This window comes from Pleurodeles waltl, chromosome 7 (assembly GCF_031143425.1).
Source record: "Pleurodeles waltl isolate 20211129_DDA chromosome 7, aPleWal1.hap1.20221129, whole genome shotgun sequence".
NCBI lineage: Eukaryota > Metazoa > Chordata > Amphibia > Caudata > Salamandridae > Pleurodeles > Pleurodeles waltl.
Window position 1 is genome coordinate 1,058,801,463 of NC_090446.1, and position 26,534 is coordinate 1,058,827,996.

Genomic DNA, 26,534 nt, shown 5'->3' on the forward strand with positions numbered 1-26,534 from the left:
GGGACCATTCCGAGTGAGAGAGGTGCACCCTTTATTTGTCGTGTTGGAGAATGGAGAAAAGTGGAACTTAAGGAGAGTAGCTAAGTTTGGCGAGGTGAACTCTGAGCAGAGGAGAGAGGAAGAACGTATTGTAAGGTCTCAGAACAGTAACGTGGAGAGTAGTGGTAACAGTTTTATGTTGATGGATGATAGTGATCTTGTTCACAATGATGTGGATGCGAATGGGCATGAAGAGGGCCCAGGTGCAGAGAGCCCGTGTCTTATAAGTGGGAGAGTGGTAGATCATATGCCATTGCGTAGATCTCAAAGGAATCACAGGACTCCGTTATACTTGAAGGACTATGTATGATTGTGTTATGCTTTTCTTAATCTAATATTGTGAAGTACTTTACAGTGTTACCAAGTTTCAGTTTACTTAGATATTTGTTTCCTTTATTCATTGGAAATGTATTAGGTTTTGTTTAAAAAAAAAACTGTCATCCTGTATTTAAGGTTCAACTTCATTGTCGGTTAGTTTAATTTGTTGTATTTGTTTTTCGGGGTGGTTGTATTTTTTCTTTCTCGTTCTCATATATTTTTTTGTTTTGTTTTTTTGTTTAAAGGGAAAAGGTGTGTTGTAATGGGGATTATGGAATTCCTAAGGGCAGTATGGAATGTGGAAGGTTGGGGTGGCACGATTCCTGAGGGTGGCAGTGGCGAGAGAGGCTGGTGAGAGGGAAGCTGCACAATGCTGTACCTTGAAGAATAAACTACTACATGTGAGCAAGGATAGCTGCCTTCGTGTATTTCATCCTCCTCTACAACAACTGGGCATTAGTTGTACCTCGTTAGTACCTGTTTAACACTCAAATATAGCAATAGGTTACAGAAAGGTGACCAGTCAACTTTTGCAAAGGACCTTCCACTGTGGGGCAACGTTTGAAGTGTTTGAGCTAGACATTTTTTTTTTTTCAAATCTGCAGATTATGTGCCAGATGATGGATTATGTGGCAAATGTGGCAAATCTACAATAATTGCCAAATCGATTTGCCCTCTTACTTTTTTGTGAATTTGCACCATAGAGTATATCTGGCATCATTGTATCAAGACAATGCAGTAAATAAAGCTGAAATGACATACCTGCATAGTCTTGAGGTGTCATTGGTCGGGAAATTATATCATTTAAAGCTTTTATCCACTCCGTCTGCTCATTCTTAGTTAGACAAGTAAGCAAGAAAATCCTTTCTGGAGTCTCAATGCTTATTCCTGCTCTGCACTTTCTTGCTGTTAGTCCAGCTGGCAAAACATCTCTCACTTTGTACCCATGGTTAGTGCTTCCAATGAAAACTCCACCTTGCTCGTAGGCATCCTGTAAAAAACACTGATATGGTCACAATTGTCTGTCAGTGTAGGCTAAGCAAATTTAAAATTGAACAATGCAATCTAATGTCCTGTGTTATTAATTGACTTAACAATACATGAAAGAGTATTAGAATGTTACATTATCAGCATGGATTTTATAACATGATTAAAGCAACACTTTGTTTCATTAACATTTTTTGGCACTAATACATATAAAAATCAGAGCCTACGTAGAGCATGGTAGAGGGTCTGCTGTCCTGCTAGGCCAGCAAAGAGATCCTCTCTGTTGCCCTGGTGGAAGACTGCCAGCTATGGTGATGGCTCCGCTACAGGCACTGCAGCTTTCCCAAGTGGGCACCTTATTTAATTTAGTGATCTTGCTCAGCCAAGTTTTTGTTTTTCAAAAACAATCTCCCAAAGCAGGGGTTTGTTACTGAAACAGAAAAAACACAAGTGGCCCTGACACAGAGGAAGTTTTCTTCTATTGAGTGAGGGGGGTATTTCTTTGGTTGCCTTTTCAAGACCGCTAAGCTTTCCCTGGCAGTGCTACACATGCTACACAGGAGAAATGTGCGCTGGAATGCACATCCTAAGTAGGGCGGGCTGTCTTATGTGCATTGACTGACAGCCCAAAAGAGTGAATAGGCTTCCAGTGGCGGAGTTAGCAAAGGATCTGCCGTCTGAAACATGGCACTTGAATTACTCTAAACAGAGTGGGGGAACCACAGATTTGGGGTACAGGACATCTGCTTTATGATAGATGTCCTCCATTTGTGAACTCTAAATGAATCCATAAGTAGTTCAGTAACATCTACAAAATGGAACAGGATTTGTTTCTTCAGATGGGAGCCCATCATAGATGGGATACCAATCTGGCTTCAGACCCTGTAGCAGCACCAAGGCTTTACGGAGCATAGATGACACCCTCATGTTCACAGATGAAGTTGACCCCGGCCTCCTTTTATTTCTCAATCACTCAGCTGCCTTAAACACAGTCAAACATCTCACCCTCATCCACACCCTGGAGTCTGAATGGGATTCACTGGCAATGTCCTTCACTGGTTTTTCATTGAGCTTTCCACCTGACACCATTTCACTCACATGGGCACCTCCTGATCCCTAAACAACGCAATTCTACTCGAATGTTTCCTTCACTACTTAGAAAACTACTTGCACTTCATTCAGACCTGGGTGTCCAGCACTTAACTGAAGCTCAAACCCACTAAAACAGAATTCCTGTTATTGACCAGGAACACCAACCAATAAATAGTACAAGAATGGTTCAATGACGTGTACCTTGACTGCTTCAAACCAGAACTTTTACTGAATACCAAGTCAGCTTAATTTATTCCAGGACACCAACCTCACCTTCAAGAAACAAAGTTAAAAAAAAAAACAACAAAGGCAGCCTGGTGCCAGCTCTCTTTTCTAAAGAAAGTAAAACTGTTTCTTCAAGAAAGAGACTATAGAACTGCTGTACAAGCCCTTGTGCTTTTGCACCTGGATGGCGCTAACACATTGCTCCATGGCCTTCCAGACTCCACATTGGCCCATATTGAGCGCATCCTACACTCCACAGCATGTCAAACACACACACACTATATATAAATATATATATTCACTTAAAAAACAAAGGTAGGTTACAAGATTACAGGAACATTATAGTTAGGTTCTGAATATACTTGAATAACACCTGAGAAATTCAGCAGTTATAATTAGAGTTATTTCAAATAACTATAACTTGTGGCCTAAAGTATCCATAACTGCAGTTTTTTCTTCAATAAAGTGACTTCTAATGTTTCATTGATATTTTTATTGATGTTATAAAACTTGTCATGAGTGCCGTAAAATCTGGGGTAATTAGCAGTGCATGGTGAACGTGTGAGTTATAGTCACCTTACGCCATAAGTTACTTGAAATAATTCTAACTATAACTGCTGAATTTATCTGTTTGTGTGTGAGTAAGTTTAGAACCTAACTATAACATCCCTGAAAACTTTAGTTTTTTAAACAAATATGTATGTTTTTTTAAATTCTATTTCCTAACTATAACGTCCCTGTAACCTTGGTTTTTTTCAGTGAATTTCTATTATTTTTTTCATTACTATACTTTAATCCAACCACTGCCACTCACACCCTTTGGCCGTGTGCGGCGTGAGTTGGCCGCGGGGCCTGGCCTGTAGCTGGGCCCTGCGCCCAACCCCCTATATCCACCCAATCTCGCGCATGGCCTTTGGCCGTGCACAGCAGGAGTTTGCCGCAGAACTCTCTCTGGGTGTGAGAATAGGTGTGGCTGGGTGGGAGACTGGCTGTGAGAGTTTTTGTCTGGGTGTGATAGTGGGTGTGAGAGTGTCTGACTGCACTCCAATAGATGAAAGATCCATTCACCTCCACAAAGGATTACAGATTCTTTTTTTTTAATGTAGAATTGCAGAGAAAACATACCTGCTTTCCCATCGCAAAGCCCAGGTATAAGGATAACTTGGCCTTTCCAGAAGTGCAGTTTAACTGGGGCACCTGCTACGTTTATATAAGGTTCAGCTTCTGTGAAATTAGCACCATGGCCAGAATGGCCTGGTCTTCTTTTTTTATATTTAGAGGGGGGGCAGGTGGGGACAAGTGGCCCGCTCCCCCAGCCAATTTTGGCCCCAGGGACCCCATACCTTGGGGCCCAGCCTCACCAGTTACTTTATTTTTGGGGAGGAAGAGGACCAAATGCCCCCCTCCACGGCCCATTTCGGCTCCAGGGACCCCATCCCTGGGGCCTGCCCATCAATCCTGGGTGTCCCACAGGGCGCCCAGTGTGCGATGGGTACCTTGGGGGAGCCTGAAGGCCCCCGTGGTCCCAGCTGGCTCCCTGCCTCCTCCGGGAGCCGGCACTGCTTTTGCACACAGGGAGCTGCTAAGTATGCAGTTTCCTGTCAGCAAAAGCAATTGTTTCCACTGTTATTCTATCCGCAGCAAGTGAGTGCTGTTTGACAGCTCTCACTTGCTGTGAGCAGACTGTTTGCTGTGACTAGGTAGGAACAGTTCCCACCACGTGACAGTAAACAGCTAAGTCCCGGGATGGGCATGGCGAACATAGCAGGAGCAGGCCCTGGGGTGTGAAGAGCACCAGGGCCATTATAGGTTTCATGAGGGGGCCATGCGGGAGATGGTGGTCCCAAGGGCCTGCACAGACCCTCTTCATTACTTTTGTAATCAGCACCAGGGAGGTGGCAGGCCCAGGGGCTGCAGGGTCCAGATGCCCCCCCTGTATAATAAATACATATTGCCCCGTGGGATGGTGGTCCCGGGGTGCAGGGGAATCCAATTGGACCCCCAGCGTATTATGAAAAAAATGCCCCAGGGAGGTGGCTGTCCCAGGGGCAGGAATAAGCCTAGGAGGGGGGCCACGTACCCCCCTCTTTTATTTTAAACACGTCTCCGGGACCTGGCCCACCCAGGGGCTTTAATCAAACAAGCGCGGAAGACTGCACGTGTTTTTTTGTTTGTTTTTTATTTGTAATGCAAATAATAACGCTGTAGCAAATTCACCCTAACATTTTTTTTTTAAAAAGGGCTTTTTTGCCCAGAGCTAAGGGGTCAGGATGTACTTACCCTGGCCCCTTTTCTTTTTTTCACTTTTTTTTTAGGGGCTCAGCTGATGCCAAGTCCCAAGATGGCTGGCAACAATTCTGGTTGAAGTGCAGGCAGCCAATCAGAGCTCTGCATTTCCCTGCACAAGATCGTCCTTATTGGCAAAGTCGTTGCGGCCAGAGATATACAAATTTGGATTTCTTTACATTTCTCAATAACTACTGAACGGATTTACACCAAACTACTGAAAGCATAATCTGCGTACCAAAAACTACCTGTCAGCCAAATTTGGTGTAATTCCATCCAGCAGTTTGGGCTGTAGTCGTGTTCAAAACTCCTATGACAGAGCACCCCGAATCTTTCCGTGCGCAGCACGAATCACCAGCAAAATTTCATGAAGATTTGTGAAACAACGCCAAAAATATAGGCAAATTTTTTTTTCTATGGAAACATGGTCCTAACTACAACTACATACTGGTGAACATCAGAAAAAAATACATATATATATATATATATATATGTATATATATACTGTGCCTGGAGTGGTAAATGGATTTTGTCATTTTACAGCTCGGCAAGGTTGACACTGTGTCAAACCTATGCTTAAAGACTTTGCTGTACAAATGGCAAAAGACTTTGGCACTATCTAACTCGGCATGGATAGCACTGTGCTGATCCTATGCTTAAAAAAGTTGCTAGATAAACAGACATTTGAGATGAGCAAATCTAGAGTGTCGCTGGTGTTGCAGGGTGCTCCTTCCTAGAGCTGCTCTCCACTTAAACTTGGGAACTACCCAGAGTTCTCTATTCTTTTTTGCATGTATATATATATATATATATGTATATATATATATATATATATATAAGATCTTGTCACCCAGTGTCACTTTTTTGTGAGCACCTAAACCAAATATATATATATATTTATATATATATATATATATGTATATATATATATATATATACACACACACACACACACATGGAAATATATATATATATATATACATACACACACACACACTCAAAGATAGCATCTGCAGTCAGATAGTATATCGTGACCCACAAAATTAAGATCAGCAGATTTGTCTATGCAGAATGCATTTACAACAACAGAAAATCACATGTGCAGATTCTCTGCAATCACAGGCATTAGCTGGGGATGGTAAAATTGTATTTTCATTAAAGTATGCCAGGGAAACCAACTTTTTCTGGTTTGAGCATAAACCTTTGGCTGTTATAAAACCAAGAAACGCTATGCAGATCATATGTGGAATACTCCATAATTTTTCATCTATTACGTCTAATAGGCTTAAGAATCGGTTCTCTGACAATTGTTTAAGTGCACACCTAAATGTAAGTAGCATAAGGAAATTTTTTAGCAGTATTTAGACCTCATAGAAAAGCACTAGTGCACTCCCTTAAGAGGAAAAGGGAACCAATTCTCCAGACCGTTTGGGAGAGGAAAGACCAAATAGCCCATAGTGCTTTAAATAATGTAGGAGTTTGGGGCCAAATGTAGCAAACATTTTTGTGATCACAAAAATTCATTTTGGTATGTAACAAGTCCAATTTGTGATTCGGTAACTTGTTACCGAATCGCAAATTGGATTTGCGACTACATACTGATTCGGTATTAGGAAGGGGTGTGCCAAGAGCATCCCTTTCTAATACCGAATCGCAGAGGTATGTATGATTGTTTTGTGACCGTGAATGCTGTTGCAAAACAATCGCAGTTACCACCAATTTCAAATTGGTGGTAACTCATTTGCAAAGGGGAAGGGGTCCCCAAGAGACTCCTTTCTCTTTGTGAAGGCATGCGAAAACGAAATCAGCCTCCTTTAGTCATTCTTTCGCTTAGGGGAGACCCCTTCATGGGCTGGCTTAACTCGTATGTCTACATTTTTCCTATAGATATTTGTCTTTGGAGAACAGGGTAAAAGTATTCCATTTGAAGCATGTATCTAAAGAGCTGGCGCTCCTTTCCTGCAGAGTCCCAACTCCTCAAGATATTGGGGCGTAGCTGTGGAGAACGTAGAGTGCATCTCTGCATGCAGGTGAAAGGCTGCCGATCTAAGGTGCAAACTCTGAAATATAATGATAAAAGGACTCCATCGTAGAATGAGGGTTTTCTATAATGATAATGAAACCTGCTGATAATAAAAACCCCATTTTAAGATAGCCGTCATAGTCCATAGAACTCACCACGATGCTGGACACTACGGCTTTAACCATTAGTCCCTGTTTATGTTTATACCCCCTCATCTGGCACGGTATCAGACACATGACACCATGTGAGTTCATGTAGCACCCTATCAGCCTTCTATAGCCTCAGGCCACTCTTACCCCTGTCCTATCACTCCCCATACTCTCCAATGTGGCCCTGGCCTGCGTCTTGAAGCTGCTCATGAACACCAGCCTTTCACTCTCTGACCTCATCTCGTGTGTGACCCTCGCCCATCAATGTCAGAGCTCAGCCCCAGCAGGGCGCACGACGGAGAGCACGGCATCCAGAAGCTGTCTACCCAAGAACCCGGTTGAGGCCTAGCAGCAAATGAATGTTCCTGGCAGTGCCCACAGCTGTCTACACCAACCTGCCCGTTATACCCCTGCCATGGCAGCTACAGATCGTGTCAAATCTTCAACAGGCTAAGCCATGCTCACTGAGTCAGCCCACGCCTGCTTGAACCCGCCATGCACTCTGCAGACTTTGGCGCGCTTTGTACAGATGTTAACATGTGCATTGTATACCATGCCATGCATGCTGAAAACATTGCAAGGCTCATTTTGAACCCTGTGATGTCAGCTGCGGAACAAGCAGCCTGTTGAGACAGTATGGTGGCTGTGCTGGAAGCTGTGGAAGTGGTCACTGACCGAGGCTTGATTTTAAATGTGTTAATATTGAGCGCTTGTCTTTTTGTCGTCAGCTTTTTTGGGAAAAAATGTGAAACTCTAATATTTTGTATTCTATCCAATCTGGAGGTGTACACAATTTACATTTATTTCTAATCTCAGGCTGCCGTTGATTCCTCCAAGTTTAATGCAGGCTACTCAATGAACCAAGACTTATGCACTGCAGTTACGAAAACGTGTTCTCTCTGCAGCTATCCTGACATTATACAGCGGTTCAGAGCATGAATTTTAGGACTGAGTCAGTGGCAGGGCATATGCAAAAAAGGTGACTCTTTAAAATGTTTATGCTACCAAAACAGTGTTACAGCCAAATAATTTTGGCTCAATGTACAAAACATTTTTACTATCACAAACGATCCAATTCGGTGTTTGCAAGTGCAAAAAAGTTTTCTTTTTTTTTTTAATGTTCTCATCCCATTTCAGAAATCAGTAAATGTTTACTGATTTCTAAAGTGGGATTGCAAACCACACCAATTCAGTATTTGAAGGGGCGTGCTGTAGGCATACCTTTCAAGTACCGGATATGTATGCAATTTAGAAATGTTTTGCCAACGAAATGGTAATGCATTCACAAAAGGGAAAAGTTCCCTATGGGAGTCATTCCCCTTCATGAATGAAAAAATGTTTGCTGTGCAGTAGTCAGTGTTCCAAAAATAAAATCTTTCTTTTTTACCTCATATGTGGTTGTTCCTTCCCAGTGCCTCTGAGGACCATTGGCCGATGCCAGAGAGAGTTTAAATGAAACGTCTGGTTACGTTTAACTGCACTTCAAATAACAGGAGTTTCTATTAATTGACCTCTGAAGGATGAAACAGTGATTGGGCCCTGTCGAGTTTTTCACTTGTGACCTGTGGTTTACACAAATGTCAGCAGGCAAACTATGGTGCCTGTTCAGGAAGAGATGCACTAAGGGGACTGATTATTGGGACAGCAAGACCAGAAGATATCCATGTATTCTGGTGATCAAATCACAACTTGCGATAAGCCTGGTCAGAAGAAGCAGATCTTAGAAGGATGACGTTGCAGCCGACTCACCATTGGAGTTTTGTAATACAGCAGTTTCCTCTCCAGTGAATCCAAAGTAAACCAGCGTTTCTTAAATGGTTCTCTTTGCTGTAATACAGAATGACACTGTTTTAGTAATTGCACAGTAACCTTCATGTTCAACAAGCTATTTTCAACAAGCATTAGCAAAGCCAACAGGTCTTGACTTTGTCGGTTTTGCCACTCGTTTTCTGCCATGCTGCACGGCGTCCAGGATGATTGAAAAAAACCTTTGACGCAGCCGCCTGCATCATTTTGTGGGCACATGGGTGTTTTTTTTCCTTTTCAGTTATCGAACCGAGTTAAATTGATAACTAACAAGAAAATAAAATGTGCAAAGCTTTTATTTTTAAAGTGGACAGGCTGGGGAGCCTAAATAACATGGGGATGCTAGAAGGAATGTGAAAGCAAAAGGGGAGGGTGGGTGAACGTGGAAGCAACACAAGAGGGGACCATCAAAACCCTGGGGAGGGGTGGATAGCTCGTGAAAGCAAAGGCAAGAGTGGGGAGGATTAGGCAGAAGCAGCAACACAGACGATGGGGGTAAAGCAATACAGAGGATGTGGGGGAAGCAATATGGAGAAGCACAAGCGGTGTGGGTGGGTGAAAGTTGTGATCGACAGCAACACGGAGAGCAGGGGAGATGGCTCGGAAAACACACATACTGCCAAGCAAGCAATATAAGCAGAGATGGCAGCCAATCAAAGAGACTGTAAAGCTTCAATACCTAAAGGGAAGGACAAACAGAAGATTGACAACCTGGGACACAAATAAGAAGCAGATAAAAGAGAGTGACAAGAAAAGCCAACCAATGGTAAGCAATGGGTGGCTCCAGGCTCTTTTATGTTCTGGGTAAGCCACAATCTGTCTCTCAGCATGAAGCGCCTATGATAGTAGGTTCAACCTAAAGACAAAACCTAATCATATATGGTGCAAGTGGACTTGTCCGAGTAAACATGCCTGTCCGGTTCATAAAATACTACATCCACTTGTGATTAGCAACTACTGTTACACCAGATGGAATTTAAAATATAATTATGACAAAAATGGGTATTTAATAGAGTCATCTAAAGATTTAATGTCATTGGGTAGACAATTTATAATTTCTAGCCTTGACATAATCTGATAGTGTCATGTCACCACTTCTAACTATTTAATGGCTTTTGATTAGAAAAGGTGCAGGGCAAGTGAGGAGGAGGTCAAGATTTTTAAACACAGTAAGGGCCTGATTTAGAACTTGGAGGACGTGTTACTCCGTCATTAAAGTGACAGATATCATGTCTTCCGAAATCTATATCCCATCCTATCCTATAGAATTTAGATTTCGGCAAACAGGATATCCATCACTGTTGTGAAGGACTAACCCGCCGAGTTCTAAATCATGCCCTTAATCTCCCTATTTCCCTTGGCAATATTTATATAAATTCTTAAATTCCATTGACAATCAGAACTGACTAACCACTTCTTGTCAATTCTGCCTTTTTATATTCATCTATCGAAAAAATGTCATAACAGATCCTAGCTATTTGTCAGTTTCTAATTCAGTCTTGTCTATTGATCATTAATGCCCAAGTTAAAAAGTGTGAATTAATAAACCTGTAGCTTCATTCTTCCACATCTCACAAGAGCTTTGCACTGAATTAGCTTGTTTTCAGATTACAATGATATATGTGTCCAGCGGTGTGCTAGATAACCCATATTCTGCCGCAAAAGGCAATCCTTTGTGGATCATTACTCATTCTATGCACAGATTCAAGAAAGCACTACATTTTGTTGTAGGAAACCCAGGAACAATTAAGAGAAGTACTATATCAGGACTAATAAGTGATATTTGTCCCCTCTTTTGCATTCCACTGCCACGATTGCAGGATGGAAGCAGCTGGTGTTCTCCAGCATTGTTTTTTCATAGATGTACATGCTTGAAGTATTCAATCATGTACAACTATGACGAAGCCTGTAATCTCTTCAGGAAATGTTAACACATCAGTGACAGAATACACTCATTTAGCATTGTAGTGCGCATGGAAAATCTATCTCATTATAACACACGGCAGGGAATTAATTAGTTGAGGAGGAGCTGAGCTCCACTCTCAATAAGGCCTACTATAGGTTAGATTTTCTACAGCTGTTCAATGGGGATCATCCAGAGCTGTTTTTCTCCAGAAGAAAATCTACAACACATTTCTCCCAGAATGGTGAACAATACTTTAAACATGCTGGGTTTTAGGTACATAACTTTGCGAACCATTTCCTTCACCCCTAGCAGTGACGGGCCATCATTACAGGCATCCCTCTTTCACTAAGTTTGATGAGTGTCTGTCCAGCTGAGCAAAGTTCCACCTGACAGGCACTCATAATGTCAGGGAGCCAGATGCTTAACCTGCCCTAATGTGCAGGCGCCTGGCAGCCTGAGATTGGGTTTGCTTCAGTGGCGGCCCTTCCTTTAGGGCGGAGGGGCCACACCCCCCGACCCCATGAATAGTGTCTGTCAGGCTGAACAAAGGTCAGCCTGACAGACACTCTTCATGTTCAGGTCAGGCAGCCAGGAGTGAGCCATGCGCGATTTGCGCAGACTTCTGGATGCCTGAGCTGAACTTTGCTGGGCTGAGGAGATCACAGCTCCTATGTGCGTGACCTCCTCGGCCCAGCAAAGGTGCCTCGAGGCCCTCCCCTGGGTGACGAGGAAAGCGTCACCCATTGACACTCTCCTTGGGCGCTTCAGGTTTAAGCCCTGAAGCGCCCAGGGCGAGTGTCAATCAGTGACACTTCGTCACAGAGTGGGGTGGGGTCAGCAGTCTCACTGACCCCATCCCACTCTGTGACGAGGCTGGGACTGCTGCCTTCCCTCATTGGCTGACCCCAGGTCAGCCAATGAGGGAAGGCAGCTGTCCCAACCCTCCTGGGACCTGGAGGCTAAAGGTAAGTGTGTGTGTGTATTTATGTGTGTTATGTTTTACATTGAATGTTTGGTGCGCGCGTGCATGTTTGATTGTTATGAGTGTTGTTAATGGATGTGAGTGCGTGCGTGTGTGTGTGAAAGAATGAATGTGTGTGATCTTGTAAAATGAATGTTTGGTGCGTGCGTGCATGTTTGAATGGAATGAGTGCTGTTAATGGATGAGCGTGCGTGCGTGACTGTGTGTGAAAGAATGAGTCTGTGTGTGTGTGTGTTTGTATGTGTGTGTTTGTGTGTGCCCCGCCTGCCCCCCTCCCAAAGCTGCCGGCTGCCACTGGTTTGCTTACCTAAAAAATCTAACACTTCTGAGGACAGTGACTATATCAGCCCGGCAAAGCCCTACAAAGACCATTCCTTGATCGAGACGGAGCGTTATTAATAGAGACAGCCCTGAGAGCTTGAGGTTTAAGACCTGAATTACCACAGTTGAATGCATACCAGTGACTCCTAACACCACCCTTTCAAAGAGAATCAGAGTGTGAGATGGGATCAGCGTCTCATTAACCCCACCCACTTTGTGATGAGTTAGAGAAGGTCCTTCCCTCATTGGCTGATCTTTGACAAGGTTAGACAATGAGAGAAGATGACTGCATCTTCTGTTTCTAACTTCCCTACCCCAGACCTCCAGCTCCTTTTTGGGCTGTCTTGCTTCTCCCTCCCACCACTTGCTTGTCCTGCCTTCACTGGTGTGATCCAGTAGGTGCTTTATTTAATGTCTGGGTGAATGTATGTAAGTATAAATGTATGCGTTTTTGGGCATGTGTGCAGTGAATGGATGAGAGCAAGTTTGTACGTGTACGTGCTTGTGAATGGGTGGATGTGAGTGTGTGTGTACATGTATGTACTTGTGAATGGGTGTTGTGAGTAAGGGTGCATCTGTGTGCCTGTGAATTTATGGGTGTACGTAGGAATGCATGCACATATGAATGTATGCGTGTGAGCAAGTGTACATGTGTGTACTTGTGAATGTATGGGTAGGAATGAATATGTGTACTTTTGGATGGGTGGAGCAAGTGTGCATATGTGTGTGTCACATTTCTACTCAAAATTATAAGCCGCAACGGACCTTCAGAGCTGTTCTTTCTCTCCCAGATACAAGGCTCAAAGACTTCCATTTGCCCCTGACTCTGGATGTTGGATGCAATGTAAAGTTGTTTACATTGTTTTTCTTTTTCATTATGCCAGAAACACTTGGTGCAAAAATCACTCTTTAAGCCTGGTCAAATCTGTGAGGCTCAGATCTTTTCAAATTACCCTAATTATAGTGTATTTTTTAGCCTGTACCCCAGTCAAGGGGAAGGGGGTAATTTTCAACTATAAGGTCCTAAATACTGAGACAAGGAGTCAGCACACATTGCACAACCTTCTACAACCTTCCACAAAGAGGTTCAAGAACAAGAAGCATGTGGAGTTGGGGACTTCTGGGGGGAAAGGATGAAGTCCTTGGAGTCAAATTCTTTTTGAAAGACATTTGTAACAAATCTGACATTTCTAGAAACTAGGAAATACCTATGTGCATAATGTAATTCCACTACTCTTACAGACCAAAGAACAGTACACTCATGGAATCTAGAATTTTCATAAGCCACTTTTGAATGACTCTTAAAGAAAGACATCTGCAATAGGTCCTAAAATAGAGAACATTTGGAAATTGCCTTCACTGGGATTTGACCAAGTGCAACTACATAACAAATTAATTTCAACATATCATGCTGCATCTATATCACGTCAGCTTCAACTCAGATACTTTTGATTATGTTTAGGGCTCTTCGATATAGGAGAAGTGGAACAACCATGGAAATCGAAAAGAGCGCAGCCAGCCTGCCAGTTTTGTACCTACTGCAGAAGTCGGGCAGACATTATATGTTGCTGTTCTGTGTTTTTATCACAATGTAAAATACTTATTATCGTTTCTGATATATCAGGTTTACGATTTTGTAAAGAAATAGCCTTGTTCTGCTTTAACATTGAAGGTGTTTTAAAATAACTATGTGAAATATACGGATCTAGTGATGAACATGCTGAATATTTAACAAACTAAAGACTGACCAACAATTCATTGGGAAAAAGATATATGAACTGTCATTATAATGGTTCTAATATATATGTTGTTCATTGTTTATTTTAATCAATTACAATGTTTTATTGTATGCTTTTAACCCGTTAAATGCGGGCGTCGCCACTGGCCGACGCCCACACTCCCTCCCTGGTGCGGGTCACGACCAGTGGCCGACACCAGGGAGGGGGTTAAAAATCCTCCGGTGCAATGCACCGGAGGATTTTTATTTTTTTATTTTTTTACCGTAGGAGACGCGGAAGAGCTTCCGCGTCTCCATCCCACCCCCCTCCCGCCCCCTTATGACGTCAGCGCGCCGCGAGGCGCGCTAACGTCACATTTTTTCCCCACCGGAGAAGGAGAGACGGAGGTAAGCGTTCTTTCCTTCTCCGGTGGGGAAAAAAAGGCCAAAACGGCCTCCCCAGATGCCAGGGAGGCATCGATGGAAAGGGGAGGCTCTCCCCTTTCCATCGATGCCTCCCTGGCACCGTTTCCTGGCCGTGGATCGCAGCGCGGCTGCGATCCACGGCCAGGAAACGCCACTAGGCACCAGGGATCTTCTTTGGGGGGGTCGGCCCCCTCGTAAAAGGGCCACCCCCCCCCCCGGCAATATTTTAATTATTTATACTGTTTTGGGGGGCGATCGCGCCCCCCACAAAAAAAAATAAATTAAAAAAAGAAAAAAAAAATGGCGGGGTCGGCCCTTGGAACACGGGCCGACCCCAGGGGAAAAAAAAAAAACGTAGTTTTGCCTGGGGAGGCCGATCGCCCCCCCAGGGTAAAAAAAAACAAAAAAAAACAAATTGTTGGTGGTCAGCCCTTAGGGTGACCATCAATGGGGCCATTTTTTTTTTTATACATGTGTGCTTTGCCGAGGGCAAGCACACATGTATAAAAAGAAAAAGATTTGTGACATGAGTCTCATATATATGTGTATATATGTATACACATATATATATCTATATAGATATATATATCTATATAGATATATATATATATATCTATATAGATATATATATATCTATATAGATATATATATAGATAGATATATATATTTTTTTCAGGACAAGCATTGCAGCGTCCATGTGCTGCTTTTCTGACTTGTTGGTGTGTATCTGGGCTTCTAACAACGCCCACCTCACGCCCATCACTACCACTCCTTTGATGGCATTGGAAAATGATTTACCTTTGTCCCTCCTTGGGGAGGTTTTGCTACCGCCTTGGCCATCGCCCCTGGTACATGGCTAATTGCACTTTTGCTGTTACGTTTAACTGCGAGCGAACTTCTTTTCCTTTTGTGTAACTCTTCACATGATGCTCATGGTGGCCATGGCGCTGTGAATCGGCTCTCTTATGTGAAAGAGTTTAACTTTAAATTATCAATTTATGTGGCAAGAAAAGTTGGGTTAGGAGTTTATAACGCTAATAGCTCTAACTCGAGCAGATGCGAGACCCATTGCATTGTAAATGCTTGTTATTCTTGTGTGTGTTGTTTTATAATGGTGAACAATTTCACCGCACTCCACGAGGACCGTGATCAAGACTCCTTGGTGAGTTGAAACACGTTGGTGGTTATTGACTGCAATAAAATACACGTTTATTTGTACTTCATGGAGTGCGGTGAAATTTTTCGGCATTAGATAATTTCTAGATTGGTCTTCCCTGTCACTGGGCACCGGCAGTGAAGTGTGCCGCCCAGCAACCCTTCAACCACTTTGTTTCTAAACATATAAATATATATATATTATTATATATATATATATATATATATATATATACACACAATATGCATGCATGCATGTCTTTTCTGTAGTGGCAGTTTTGCTGGATAGTACTGAGGGAATTAGAAGAGGAGGTAATGGGAGGCAGAGCACCAAAAATGACTGTTGCACAGGGTGTGTGGTAAGGTGAAGTAATACATTCTTTTTTTGTTTTTTTCAGTGTTTTCAGAGAATCTGCAGAATTGGAGAAGAAGCGAAGGTAAGGTGACGACATTTCCTGTTGTACACAACAAACATACCAACAAGCAATTTTGTGACTATCTGCCTTCTACGTAGGATAGTAATTTAGAGGGACAGTTTAGCCAGTTGCAGAGATGGCGTCTCGTTGGATGACTGCTGATCAAGCCCTAGCTCGGGTTATGGAGGACAGTTCTGATGTAGGCTCAGAGACTGAGACAGCAGACACTGAGACAGCATCTGAGGGAGAGGACAATGGGGCAGATTCTGGGAGTGATTTTTCAGTCGGCGGAGTCCCATCTGACGACACCTCTTCCAGTGAGTCTGAAGGAGACAATGACGACATCCGTGCTGTCCCTTCGCAAGCACATTCTGGGCAGCGGGACCACATTGGGTTAGCCGAACCCAGAGAGCACGTGCTTGCTGCCGCAAGCACAGAACGAGTGCTCTCTTGGCAGCCCCCCTGTTTGGTTCAGCCCCAAATTCCACCTTTTACTGGTGACGCTGGATGTAAAGTCGATACAGCTAACGTTTTGCCAGTCGACTACATCTATCTGTTTTTGGATGTTGACTTTCTTCAGAAAGTTGTGCAGCAAACAAATTTGCGTGCAGACCAATTTCTGAGGGAGCGCGGAGGCACTCTAGGGCCCCGTTCTAGGGCACGCCAGTGGACTCCCACTTCGCTGGCGGAGTTGAAGATATTTTTGGGCCTTACCCTCAAAATGGGGTTAGTACAGAAACCCACCTTGCAGTCCTACTGGACGACTCGCACGGTTTGGGTAACTCCCATCTTCGCACCATACATGAGCAGAGATCGTTTTTTGCTACTGCAGCGCATGCTGCATTTCAATGACAATTCTGCTGCATTGCCCCGGGACCATCCAGATCATGACAGGTTGTTCAAAATTCGGCCTGTCGTGGAACATTTGTCTGCCAGGTTTCCAGAGATCTATACTCCTGGAAAGAATATAGCAGTCGATGAGTCCTTGATCCTGTACAAAGGACGGCTGCTTTTCAGACAGTACATTGCGAGCAAAAGAGCTCGCTATGGCATAAAGCTGTACATGCTGTGTGAGAGCTCTACTGGCTATGTGTACAGCCTGAGAGTGTATACAGGGAAGGATTCTACCCTAAACCCTGTAGGTTGCCCTCCCACGTTAGGGGTCACAGGTAAGATTGTATGGGAACTTGTCCATCCACTTCTTCACAAAGGTTATAACCTTTATGTGGACAATTTCTATACAGGAGTAGAGCTGTTCAGTGAGCTCTACAAAGCTGGCACTGTGGCCTGAGGTACAGTTCGTTGTAACCGCAAAGGATTCCCGCGGGAGCTTGTTTGCAAGAAGCTCCAGAAATCACAGAGTACTGCATTGCGTTCTAACGAACTGCTCGCAGTCAAGTTCCTAGATAGACGTGATGTATACGTGCTCACTACAATTCATGATGAGAGCACTTCTCCCATCACGGTTTGGGGTCAGATGGCCGAAGTCCACAAGCCCATCTGTATACTTGATTACAATAAGTACATGGGTGGAGTGGACAAGAACGACCAGGTTCTTCAACCATACAATGCGTGTCGTAAAACTCGCACTTGGTACAAGAAACTGTTTACCCACCTGATTCAGATGGCAACATATAATGCGTATGTTGTTTACCGTCAGACAACAACAGGAAGACTCATGACTTTCCTTGACTTCCAGTTGTCTGTAATTGAAAGCCTCACTGCTGTTACTGAAGAAGCAGCAGCCTCCACCTCATATGTTCTGGAGGATGTGGCAAGACTGCAGGAGCGACACTTTGCTGATCGCATACCTAAAACACCCAAAAAGGATCGCCCATGTCGTCGCTGTAAAGTGTGCTCAAAGCATGGAAAGCGGCAGGAGAGTCGGTATTACTGTCCCCAGTGTCCATCACAACCAGGCCTCTGTATCCCTACTTGCTTTACGTTGTATCATACTAAAGCAAAGTTCTGGGAAATCGACTGAGGTTGAGCTGCTGTTGGGTAATCCTTTCAGTGACAGTGCATGGATACCGAACGTCCATGGGCCACTGCTTCGTTAGGCAAGGAGCCACAGAATTTTACTTCATCATGGACTTCCTTTTGGCGTGGTCGGTGTTCTGTTCAATTAACATGCATTTTCTTCCCCCTACTGCATATACTAGTAGACAGAACATATGCCACATTGCCACGGAGTACCCTTTCTTCACCTGCATGTCTTCCTTACTTTCAACGGTAGATATGCTCTCTCAGTTCGAGAAATCACTTTGTAGGGCATACTTGGAAGCCCCCAACTTGCTTCCACAAACTAGTATAGGTTCACTTGGCTATTATACAGGATTAGCCAGGACTCTGATGAGAACAGAGACATGGATGGGTAAGGAAAGCTTATGGTAGGAGTGCCTTCACAGGGTTATTGCACAGGTAGAAGGCAGATAGTAAAGGTAGTACAGATGTACATCATCTACACCTATGGATTCAAACCCATTGGTGCCATCCCAGCACTAAAGGAGAATGACTTGTATAGGTCAGTGTTTGACCTGCTTTTCATGTTCATCCTCCATCAGAACTTAGTAGATGTTCAGTTTGCTGTATAAGTGCATTATAGTCACATCACTGCACATAATGTTGGCTGGGACATATGCTACGTTCTCATGGACCCCCCTATGTACCAAACACTACCCTTTTCCATAGCCTATGACCTTCTCTTTAGGGAACATCATGAGAAATCCCCAGCATGTCTCCCTTAGTTTCAAAGGTAGATATGCTCACTCAGTTCGAGGAATCGCTTTGTACGGCATACTCGGACACCCCCAACTTGCATCCACAAACTGGAAGGAGTTGGATTTAGCACAGAGATTGCGCTAAAGGCGCATGAAAAACATGTCTTCCTGAGCCTCAGGTGGCTGTCACAGGAGTCATTAGTAAAGGTTTGTTACGCATGCATTTGGTAATGTTAAGGAAGAAGGAGGCAGGTAGCCTATGACCTTCTCTTTAGGTAACAGCATGAGAAATCCCCAGCATGTCTCCCTTAGTTTCAAAGGTAGATATGCTCACTCAGTTCGAGGAATCGCTTTGTACGGCATACTCGGACACCCCCAACTTGCATCCACAAACTGGAAGGAGTTGGATTTAGCACAGAGAGTGCGCTAAAGGCGCATGAAAAACATGTCTTCCTGAGCCTCAGGTGGTTGTCACAGGAGTCATTAGTAAAGGTTTGTTACGCATGCATTTGGTAATGTTAAGGAAGAAGGAGGCAGTTACTTGACAGGTGGTAAAATGTAGTCAAACTTAATCCGTTCTGGGACGTGTGAATGTGATGGGCCCTTGTCTGGCAGCGGTAAGTTAATGTGAGTGGAGTGATTGATTGGATTGGGCCCGTGGCTGGCGATATGAAAGGGTTGTTTGTTGTGCGTGAATGGCGTGTGAATGGACCATAAAGAGGTTGGTGCCTGGACGCGGCTTTATGGCCCACCTTCAGAAGGCTTGGTTTCAACATTCAGATACTTTGATAAGTAATCATGCTTTAAAACCATAATTTCTGGAGGTGCTAAAACCAACCAGTGTGAGTGGTGGGTTAACTTTAACAAACTAGTACCAGGGGAGACCAAGGGTGCAGGACTTGCATGGCTTTCACCAGTTTTCCTTCACCCAGAATCCCCTTGAAATTACATTATGTGCTTAAAAAACACATTTTCCTTGCATTCCAATGAGCAGAAGTCCAGGGATCTGCAGGTATCCTCAAAATTCCTACCACCCAGTGTTTCCCCACTTGTCCTGATAAAAACACAACCCCGCTTGTGTGCCTGCGCCTAGTGCCTGCTTCAGGAATGAATCACTCCAGGGTTAACAGTAGACCTCAAGCAAGGACTACCATTGACCCTTGTGTGATCCAGTCCTGTCGCGGGCGCTAGGCCTACCCACACAAGTGAGGTATCGTTTTTATCGGGAGACTTGGGGGGACGCTGGGTGGAAGGAAATTTGAGGCTCCTCTCAGATTCCAGAACTTTCTGTCATCGAAATGTGAGGAAAACTTGTTTTTTTAGCCACTTTTTGAGGTTTGCAAAGGATTCTGGGTAACAGAACCTGGTCAGAGCCCCGCGAGTCACCCCATCTTGGATTCCCCTAGGTCTCTAGTTTTCAAAAATGTACAGGTTTGGTAGGTTTCCCTAGGTGCCGGCTGAGCTAGAGGCCAAAATCTACAGGTAGGCACTTTGCAAAAAACAGCTCTGTTTTCTGTGATGTGTCCACGTTGTGTTTTGGGGCATTTCCTGTCGCGGGCGCTAGGCCTACCCACACAAGTGAGGTATCATTTTTATCGGGAGACTTGGGGGGACGCTGGGTGGAAGGAAATTTGAGGCTCCTCTCAGATTCCAGAACTTTCTGTCATCGAAATGTGAGGAAAACTTGTTTTTTTAGCCACTTTTTGAGGTTTGCAAAGGATTCTGGGTAACAGAACCTGGTCAGAGCCCCGCGAGTCACCCCATCTTGGATTCCCCTAGGTCTCTAGTTTTCAAAAATGTACAGGTTTGGTAGGTTTCCCTAGGTGCCGGCTGAGCTAGAGGCCAAAATCTACAGGTAGGCACTTTGCAAAAAACAGCTCTGTTTTCTGTGATGTGTCCACGTTGTGTTTTGGGGCATTTCCTGTCGCGGGCGCTAGGCCTACCCACACAAGTGAGGTATCATTTTTATCGGGAGACTTGGGGGGACGCTGGGTGGAAGGAAATTTGAGGCTCCTCTCAGATTCCAGAACTTTCTGTCATCGAAATGTGAGGAAAACTTGTTTTTTTAGCCACTTTTTGAGGTTTGCAAAGGATTCTGGGTAACAGAACCTGGTCAGAGCCCCGCGAGTCACCCCATCTTGGATTCCCCTAGGTCTCTAGTTTTCAAAAATGTACAGGTTTGGTAGGTTTCCCTAGGTGCCGGCTGAGCTAGAGGCCATAATCTACAGGTAGGCACTTTGCAAAAAACAGCTCTGTTTTCTGTGATGTGTCCACGTTGTGTTTTGGGGCATTTCCTGTCGCGGGCGCTAGGCCTACCCACACAAGTGAGGTATCATTTTTATCGGGAGACTTGGGGGGACGCTGGGTGGAAGGAAATTTGAGGCTCCTCTCAGATTCCAGAACTTTCTGTCATCGAAATGTGAGGAAAACTTGTTTTTTTAGCCACTTTTTGAGGTTTGCAAAGGATTCTGGGTAACAGAACCTGGTCAGAGCCCCGCGAGTCACCCCATCTTGGATTCCCCTAGGTCTCTAGTTTTCAAAAATGTATAGTTTTGGTAGGTTTCCCTAGGTGCCGGCTGAGCTAGAGGCCAAAATCTACAGGTAGGCACTTTGCAAAAAACAGCTCTGTTTTCTGTGATGTGTCCACGTTGTGTTTTGGGGCATTTCCTGTCGCGGGCGCTAGGCCTACCCACACAAGTGAGGTATCATTTTTATCGGGAGACTTGGGGGGACGCTGGGTGGAAGGAAATTTGAGGCTCCTCTCAGATTCCAGAACTTTCTGTCATCGAAATGTGAGGAAAACTTGTTTTTTTAGCCACTTTTTGAGGTTTGCAAAGGATTCTGGGTAACAGAACCTGGTCAGAGCCCCGCGAGTCACCCCATCTTGGATTCCCCTAGGTCTCTAGTTTTCAAAAATGTACAGGTTTGGTATGTTTCCCTAGGTGCCGGCTGAGCTAGAGGCCAAAATCTACAGGTAGGCACTTTGCAAAAAACAGCTCTGTTTTCTGTGATGTGTCCACGTTGTGTTTTGGGGCATTTCCTGTCGCGGGCGCTAGGCCTACCCACACAAGTGAGGTATCATTTTTATCGGGAGACTTGGTGGGACGCTGGGTGGAAGGAAATTTGAGGCTCCTCTCAGATTCCAGAACTTTCTGTCATCGAAATGTGAGGAAAACTTGTTTTTTTAGCCACTTTTTGAGGTTTGCAAAGGATTCTGGGTAACAGAACCTGGTCAGAGCCCCGCGAGTCACCCCATCTTGGATTCCCCTAGGTCTCTAGTTTTCAAAAATGTACAGGTTTGGTAGGTTTCCCTAGGTGCCGGCTGAGCTAGAGGCCAAAATCTACAGGTAGGCACTTTGCAAAAAACAGCTCTGTTTTCTGTGATGTGTCCACGTTGTGTTTTGGGGCATTTCCTGTCGCGGGCGCTAGGCCTACCCACACAAGTGAGGTATCATTTTTATCGGGAGACTTGGGGGGACGCTGGGTGGAAGGAAATTTGAGTCTCCTCTCAGATTCCAGAACTTTCTGTCATCGAAATGTGAGGAAAACTTGTTTTTTTAGCCACTTTTTGAGGTTTGCAAAGGATTCTGGGTAACAGAACCTGGTCAGAGCCCCGCGAGTCACCCCATCTTGGATTCCCCTAGGTCTCTAGTTTTCAAAAATGTACAGGTTTGGTAGGTTTCCCTAGGTGCCGGCTGAGCTAGAGGCCAAAATCTACAGGTAGGCACTTTGCAAAAAACAGCTCTGTTTTCTGTGATGTGTCCACGTTGTGTTTTGGGGCATTTCCTGTCGCGGGCGCTAGGCCTACCCACACAAGTGAGGTATCATTTTTATCGGGAGACTTGGGGGGACGCTGGGTGGAAGGAAATTTGAGGCTCCTCTCAGATTCCAGAACTTTCTGTCATCGAAATGTGAGGAAAACTTGTTTTTTTAGCCACTTTTTGAGGTTTGCAAAGGATTCTGGGTAACAGAACCTGGTCAGAGCCCCGCGAGTCACCCCATCTTGGATTCCCCTAGGTCTCTAGTTTTCAAAAATGTACAGGTTTGGTAGGTTTCCCTAGGTGCCGGCTGAGCTAGAGGCCAAAATCTACAGGTAGGCACTTTGCAAAAAACAGCTCTGTTTTCTGTGATGTGTCCACGTTGTGTTTTGGGGCATTTCCTGTCGCGGGCGCTAGGCCTACCCACACAAGTGAGGTATCATTTTTATCGGGAGACTTGGGGGGACGCTGGGTGGAAGGAAATTTGAGGCTCCTCTCAGATTCCAGAACTTTCTGTCATCGAAATGTGAGGAAAACTTGTTTTTTTAGCCACTTTTTGAGGTTTGCAAAGGATTCTGGGTAACAGAACCTGGTCAGAGCCCCGCGAGTCACCCCATCTTGGATTCCCCTAGGTCTCTAGTTTTCAAAAATGTACAGGTTTGGTAGGTTTCCCTAGGTGCCGGCTGAGCTAGAGGCCAAAATCTACAGGTAGGCACTTTGCAAAAAACAGCTCTGTTTTCTGTGATGTGTCCACGTTGTGTTTTGGGGCATTTCCTGTCGCGGGTGCTAGGCCTACCCACACAAGTGAGGTATCATTTTTATCGGGAGACTTGGGGGGACGCTGGGTGGAAGGAAATTTGAGGCTCCTCTCAGATTCCAGAACTTTCTGTCATCGAAATGTGAGGAAAACTTGTTTTTTTAGCCACTTTTTGAGGTTTGCAAAGGATTCTGGGTAACAGAACCTGGTCAGAGCCCCGCGAGTCACCCCATCTTGGATTCCCCTAGGTCTCTAGTTTTCAAAAATGTACAGGTTTGGTAGGTTTCCCTAGGTGCCGGCTGAGCTAGAGGCCAAAATCTACAGGTAGGCACTTTGCAAAAAACAGCTCTGTTTTCTGTGATGTGTCCACGTTGTGTTTTGGGGCATTTCCTGTCGCGGGCGCTAGGCCTACCCACACAAGTGAGGTATCATTTTTATCGGGAGACTTGGGGGGACGCTGGGTGGAAGGAAATTTGAGGCTCCTCTCAGATTCCAGAACTTTCTGTCATCGAAATGTGAGGAAAACTTGTTTTTTTAGCCACTTTTTGAGGTTTGCAAAGGATTCTGGGTAACAGAACCTGGTCAGAGCCCCGCGAGTCACCCCATCTTGGATTCCCCTAGGTCTCTAGTTTTCAAAAATGTACAGGTTTGGTAGGTTTCCCTAGGTGCCGGCTGAGCTAGAGGCCAAAATCTACAGGTAGACACTTTGCAAAAAACAGCTCTGTTTTCTGTGATGTGTCCACGTTGTGTTTTGGGGCATTTCCTGTCGCGGGCGCTAGGCCTACCCACACAAGTGAGGTATCATTTTTATCGGGAGACTTGGGGGGACGCTGGGTGGAAGGAAATTTGAGGCTCCTCCCAGATTCCAGAACTTTCTGTCATCGAAATGTGAGGAAAACTTGTTTTTTTAGCCACTTTTTGAGGTTTGCAAAGGATTCTGGGTAACAGAACCAGGTCAGAGCCCCGCGAGTCACCCCATCTTGGATTCCCCTAGGTCTCTAGTTTTCAAAAATGTACAGGTTTGGTAGGTTTCCCTAGGTGCCGGCTGAGCTAGAGGCCAAAATCTACAGGTAGGCACTTTGCAAAAAACAGCTCTGTTTTCTGTGATGTGTCCACGTTGTGTTTTGGGGCATTTCCTGTCGCGGGCGCTAGGCCTACCCACACAAGTGAGGTATCATTTTTATCGGGAGACTTGGGGGGACGCTGGGTGGAAGGAAATTTGAGGCTCCTCTCAGATTCCAGAACTTTCTGTCATCGAAATGTGAGGAAAACTTGTTTTTTTAGCCACTTTTTGAGGTTTGCAAAGGATTCTGGGTAACAGAACCTGATCAGAGCCCCGCGAGTCACCCCATCTTGGATTCCCCTAGGTCTCTAGTTTTCAAAAATGTACAGGTTTGGTAGGTTTCCCTAGGTGCCGGCTGAGCTAGAGGCCAAAATCTACAGGTAGGCACTTTGCAAAAAACAGCTCTGTTTTCTGTGATGTGTCCACGTTGTGTTTTGGGGCATTTCCTGTCGCGGGCGCTAGGCCTACCCACACAAGTGAGGTATCATTTTTATCGGGAGACTTGGGGGGACGCTGGGTGGAAGGAAATTTGAGGCTCCTCTCAGATTCCAGAACTTTCTGTCATCGAAATGTGAGGAAAACTTGTTTTTTTAGCCACTTTTTGAGGTTTGCAAAGGATTCTGGGTAACAGAACCTTGTCAGAGCCCCGCGAGTCACCCCATCTTGGATTCCCCTAGGTCTCTAGTTTTCAAAAATGTACAGGTTTGGTAGGTTTCCCTATGTGCCGGCTGAGCTAGAGGCCATAATCTACAGGTAGGCACTTTGCAAAAAACAGCTCTGTATTTTGTCAAAAAATGGGATGTGTCCACGTTGTGTTTTGGGGCATTTCCTGTCGCGGGCGCTAGGCCTACCCACACAAGTGAGGTATCATTTTTATCGGGAGACTTGGGGGAACATAGAATAGCAAAACAAGTGTTATTGCCCCTTATCTTTCTCTACATTTTTTCCTTCCAAATATAAGAGAGTGTGTAAAAAAGACGTCTATTTGAGAAATGCCCTGCAATTCACATGCTAGTATGGGCACCTCGGAATTCAGAGATGTGCAAATAACCACTGCTCCTCAAAACCTTATCTTGATCCCATTTTGGAAATGCAAAGGTTTTCTTGATACCTCTTTTTCACTCTTGATATTTCAGCAAATGAATTGCTGTATACCCAGTATAGAATGAAAACCAACTGCAGGGTGCACCTCATTTATTGGCTCTGGGTACCTAGGGTTCTTGATGAACCTATAAGCCCTTTATATCCCCGCAACCAGAAGAGTCCAGCAGACAAAACGGTATATTGCTTTCAGAAATCTGACATCGCAGGAAAAAGTTACAGAGTAAAACATAAAGAAAAATGGCTGTTGTTTTCAGCTCAATTTCAATATTTTTTTATTTCAGCTGTTATTTTCTGTAGGAAAACCTTGTAGGATCTACACAAATGACCCCTTGCTGAATTCAGAATTTTGTCTAGTTTTCAGAAATGTTTAGCTTTCCGCATTGGTTTCACACCCATTCCTGTCACTAACTGGAAGGAGGTTGAAAGCACCAAAAATAGTAAAAATGGGGTATGTCCCAGTAAAATGCCAAATTTGTGTTGGAAAATGTGGTTTTCCGATTCAAGTCTGCCCGTTCCTGAAAGGTGGGAAGATAGTGATTTCAGCACCAGAAACCCTTTGTTGATGGCATTTTCAGGGAAAAAACCACAAGCCTTCTTCGGCTGCCCTTTTTTCCCATTTTTTTGGAAAAAACGAAATTTTCACTGTATTTTGGCTATTTTCTTGGTCTCCTCCAGGGGAAACCACAAACTCTGGGTACCATTAGAATCCCTAGGATGTTGGAAAAAAAGGACGCAAATTTGGCGTGGTTAGCTTATGTGGACAAAAAGTTATGAAGCCCTAAGCGCGAACTACCCCAAATAGCCAAAAAAGGGCTCAGCACTGGGGGGGAAAAGGCCCAGCAGCTAAGAGGTTAAGTAAGAACCAGTGAATACAACTCACCTATCCTGAAAGGTATGATGTCAGATTTCAGTGTGAAATTCTGTTTATTACTGCCACAACCTAGGGCTTCTCTCCTATCTCTAAAGGACTACACATCTGGCCGCCACACCTTAAAAACAGAGATCTGCAACCTTTCCTTTAATAGTTATGTACAATGAAAATCACCCTGAGCTACTAATATTATTAGCATTATACTAGGGGCAGATCAGACAATATTACATTACGGGCCGGCAGTGATCACCTTAGTGCATCAGACCAGTTTGTCAGCAGTAATGTAAAAATGCTTTGTCAATGTGGAATTCCTCTACATGGTTAATACATAACAGCCATAGCTCCAATGTGCCTGCCACCAAGTTAATAATAAAAGTCTCTCAACACGTAATTTAGCACTCAAATGTCAACTT

General features: G+C 44.4%; 1 protein-coding gene across 6 annotated transcripts in view; it reads right to left on the reverse strand.

Moving 5' to 3' along the window:
- Positions 1-26,534, reverse strand: part of ADAP2 (ArfGAP with dual PH domains 2) — a 486,416-nt gene that overhangs the window by 99,106 nt on the left and 360,776 nt on the right. For 5 of the 6 annotated variants that reach the window (XM_069199980.1, XM_069199979.1, XM_069199977.1 and 2 more), the window contains 2 exons: positions 8,869-8,946; positions 1,120-1,360 (listed from right to left, as the gene is read on the reverse strand). In XM_069199980.1, the coding sequence (XP_069056081.1) occupies positions 1,120-1,360; positions 8,869-8,946 (319 nt within the window). The remainder of the gene's footprint in view (positions 1-1,119; positions 1,361-8,868; positions 8,947-26,534) is intronic. The other variant, XM_069199978.1, reaches the window with a different exon arrangement.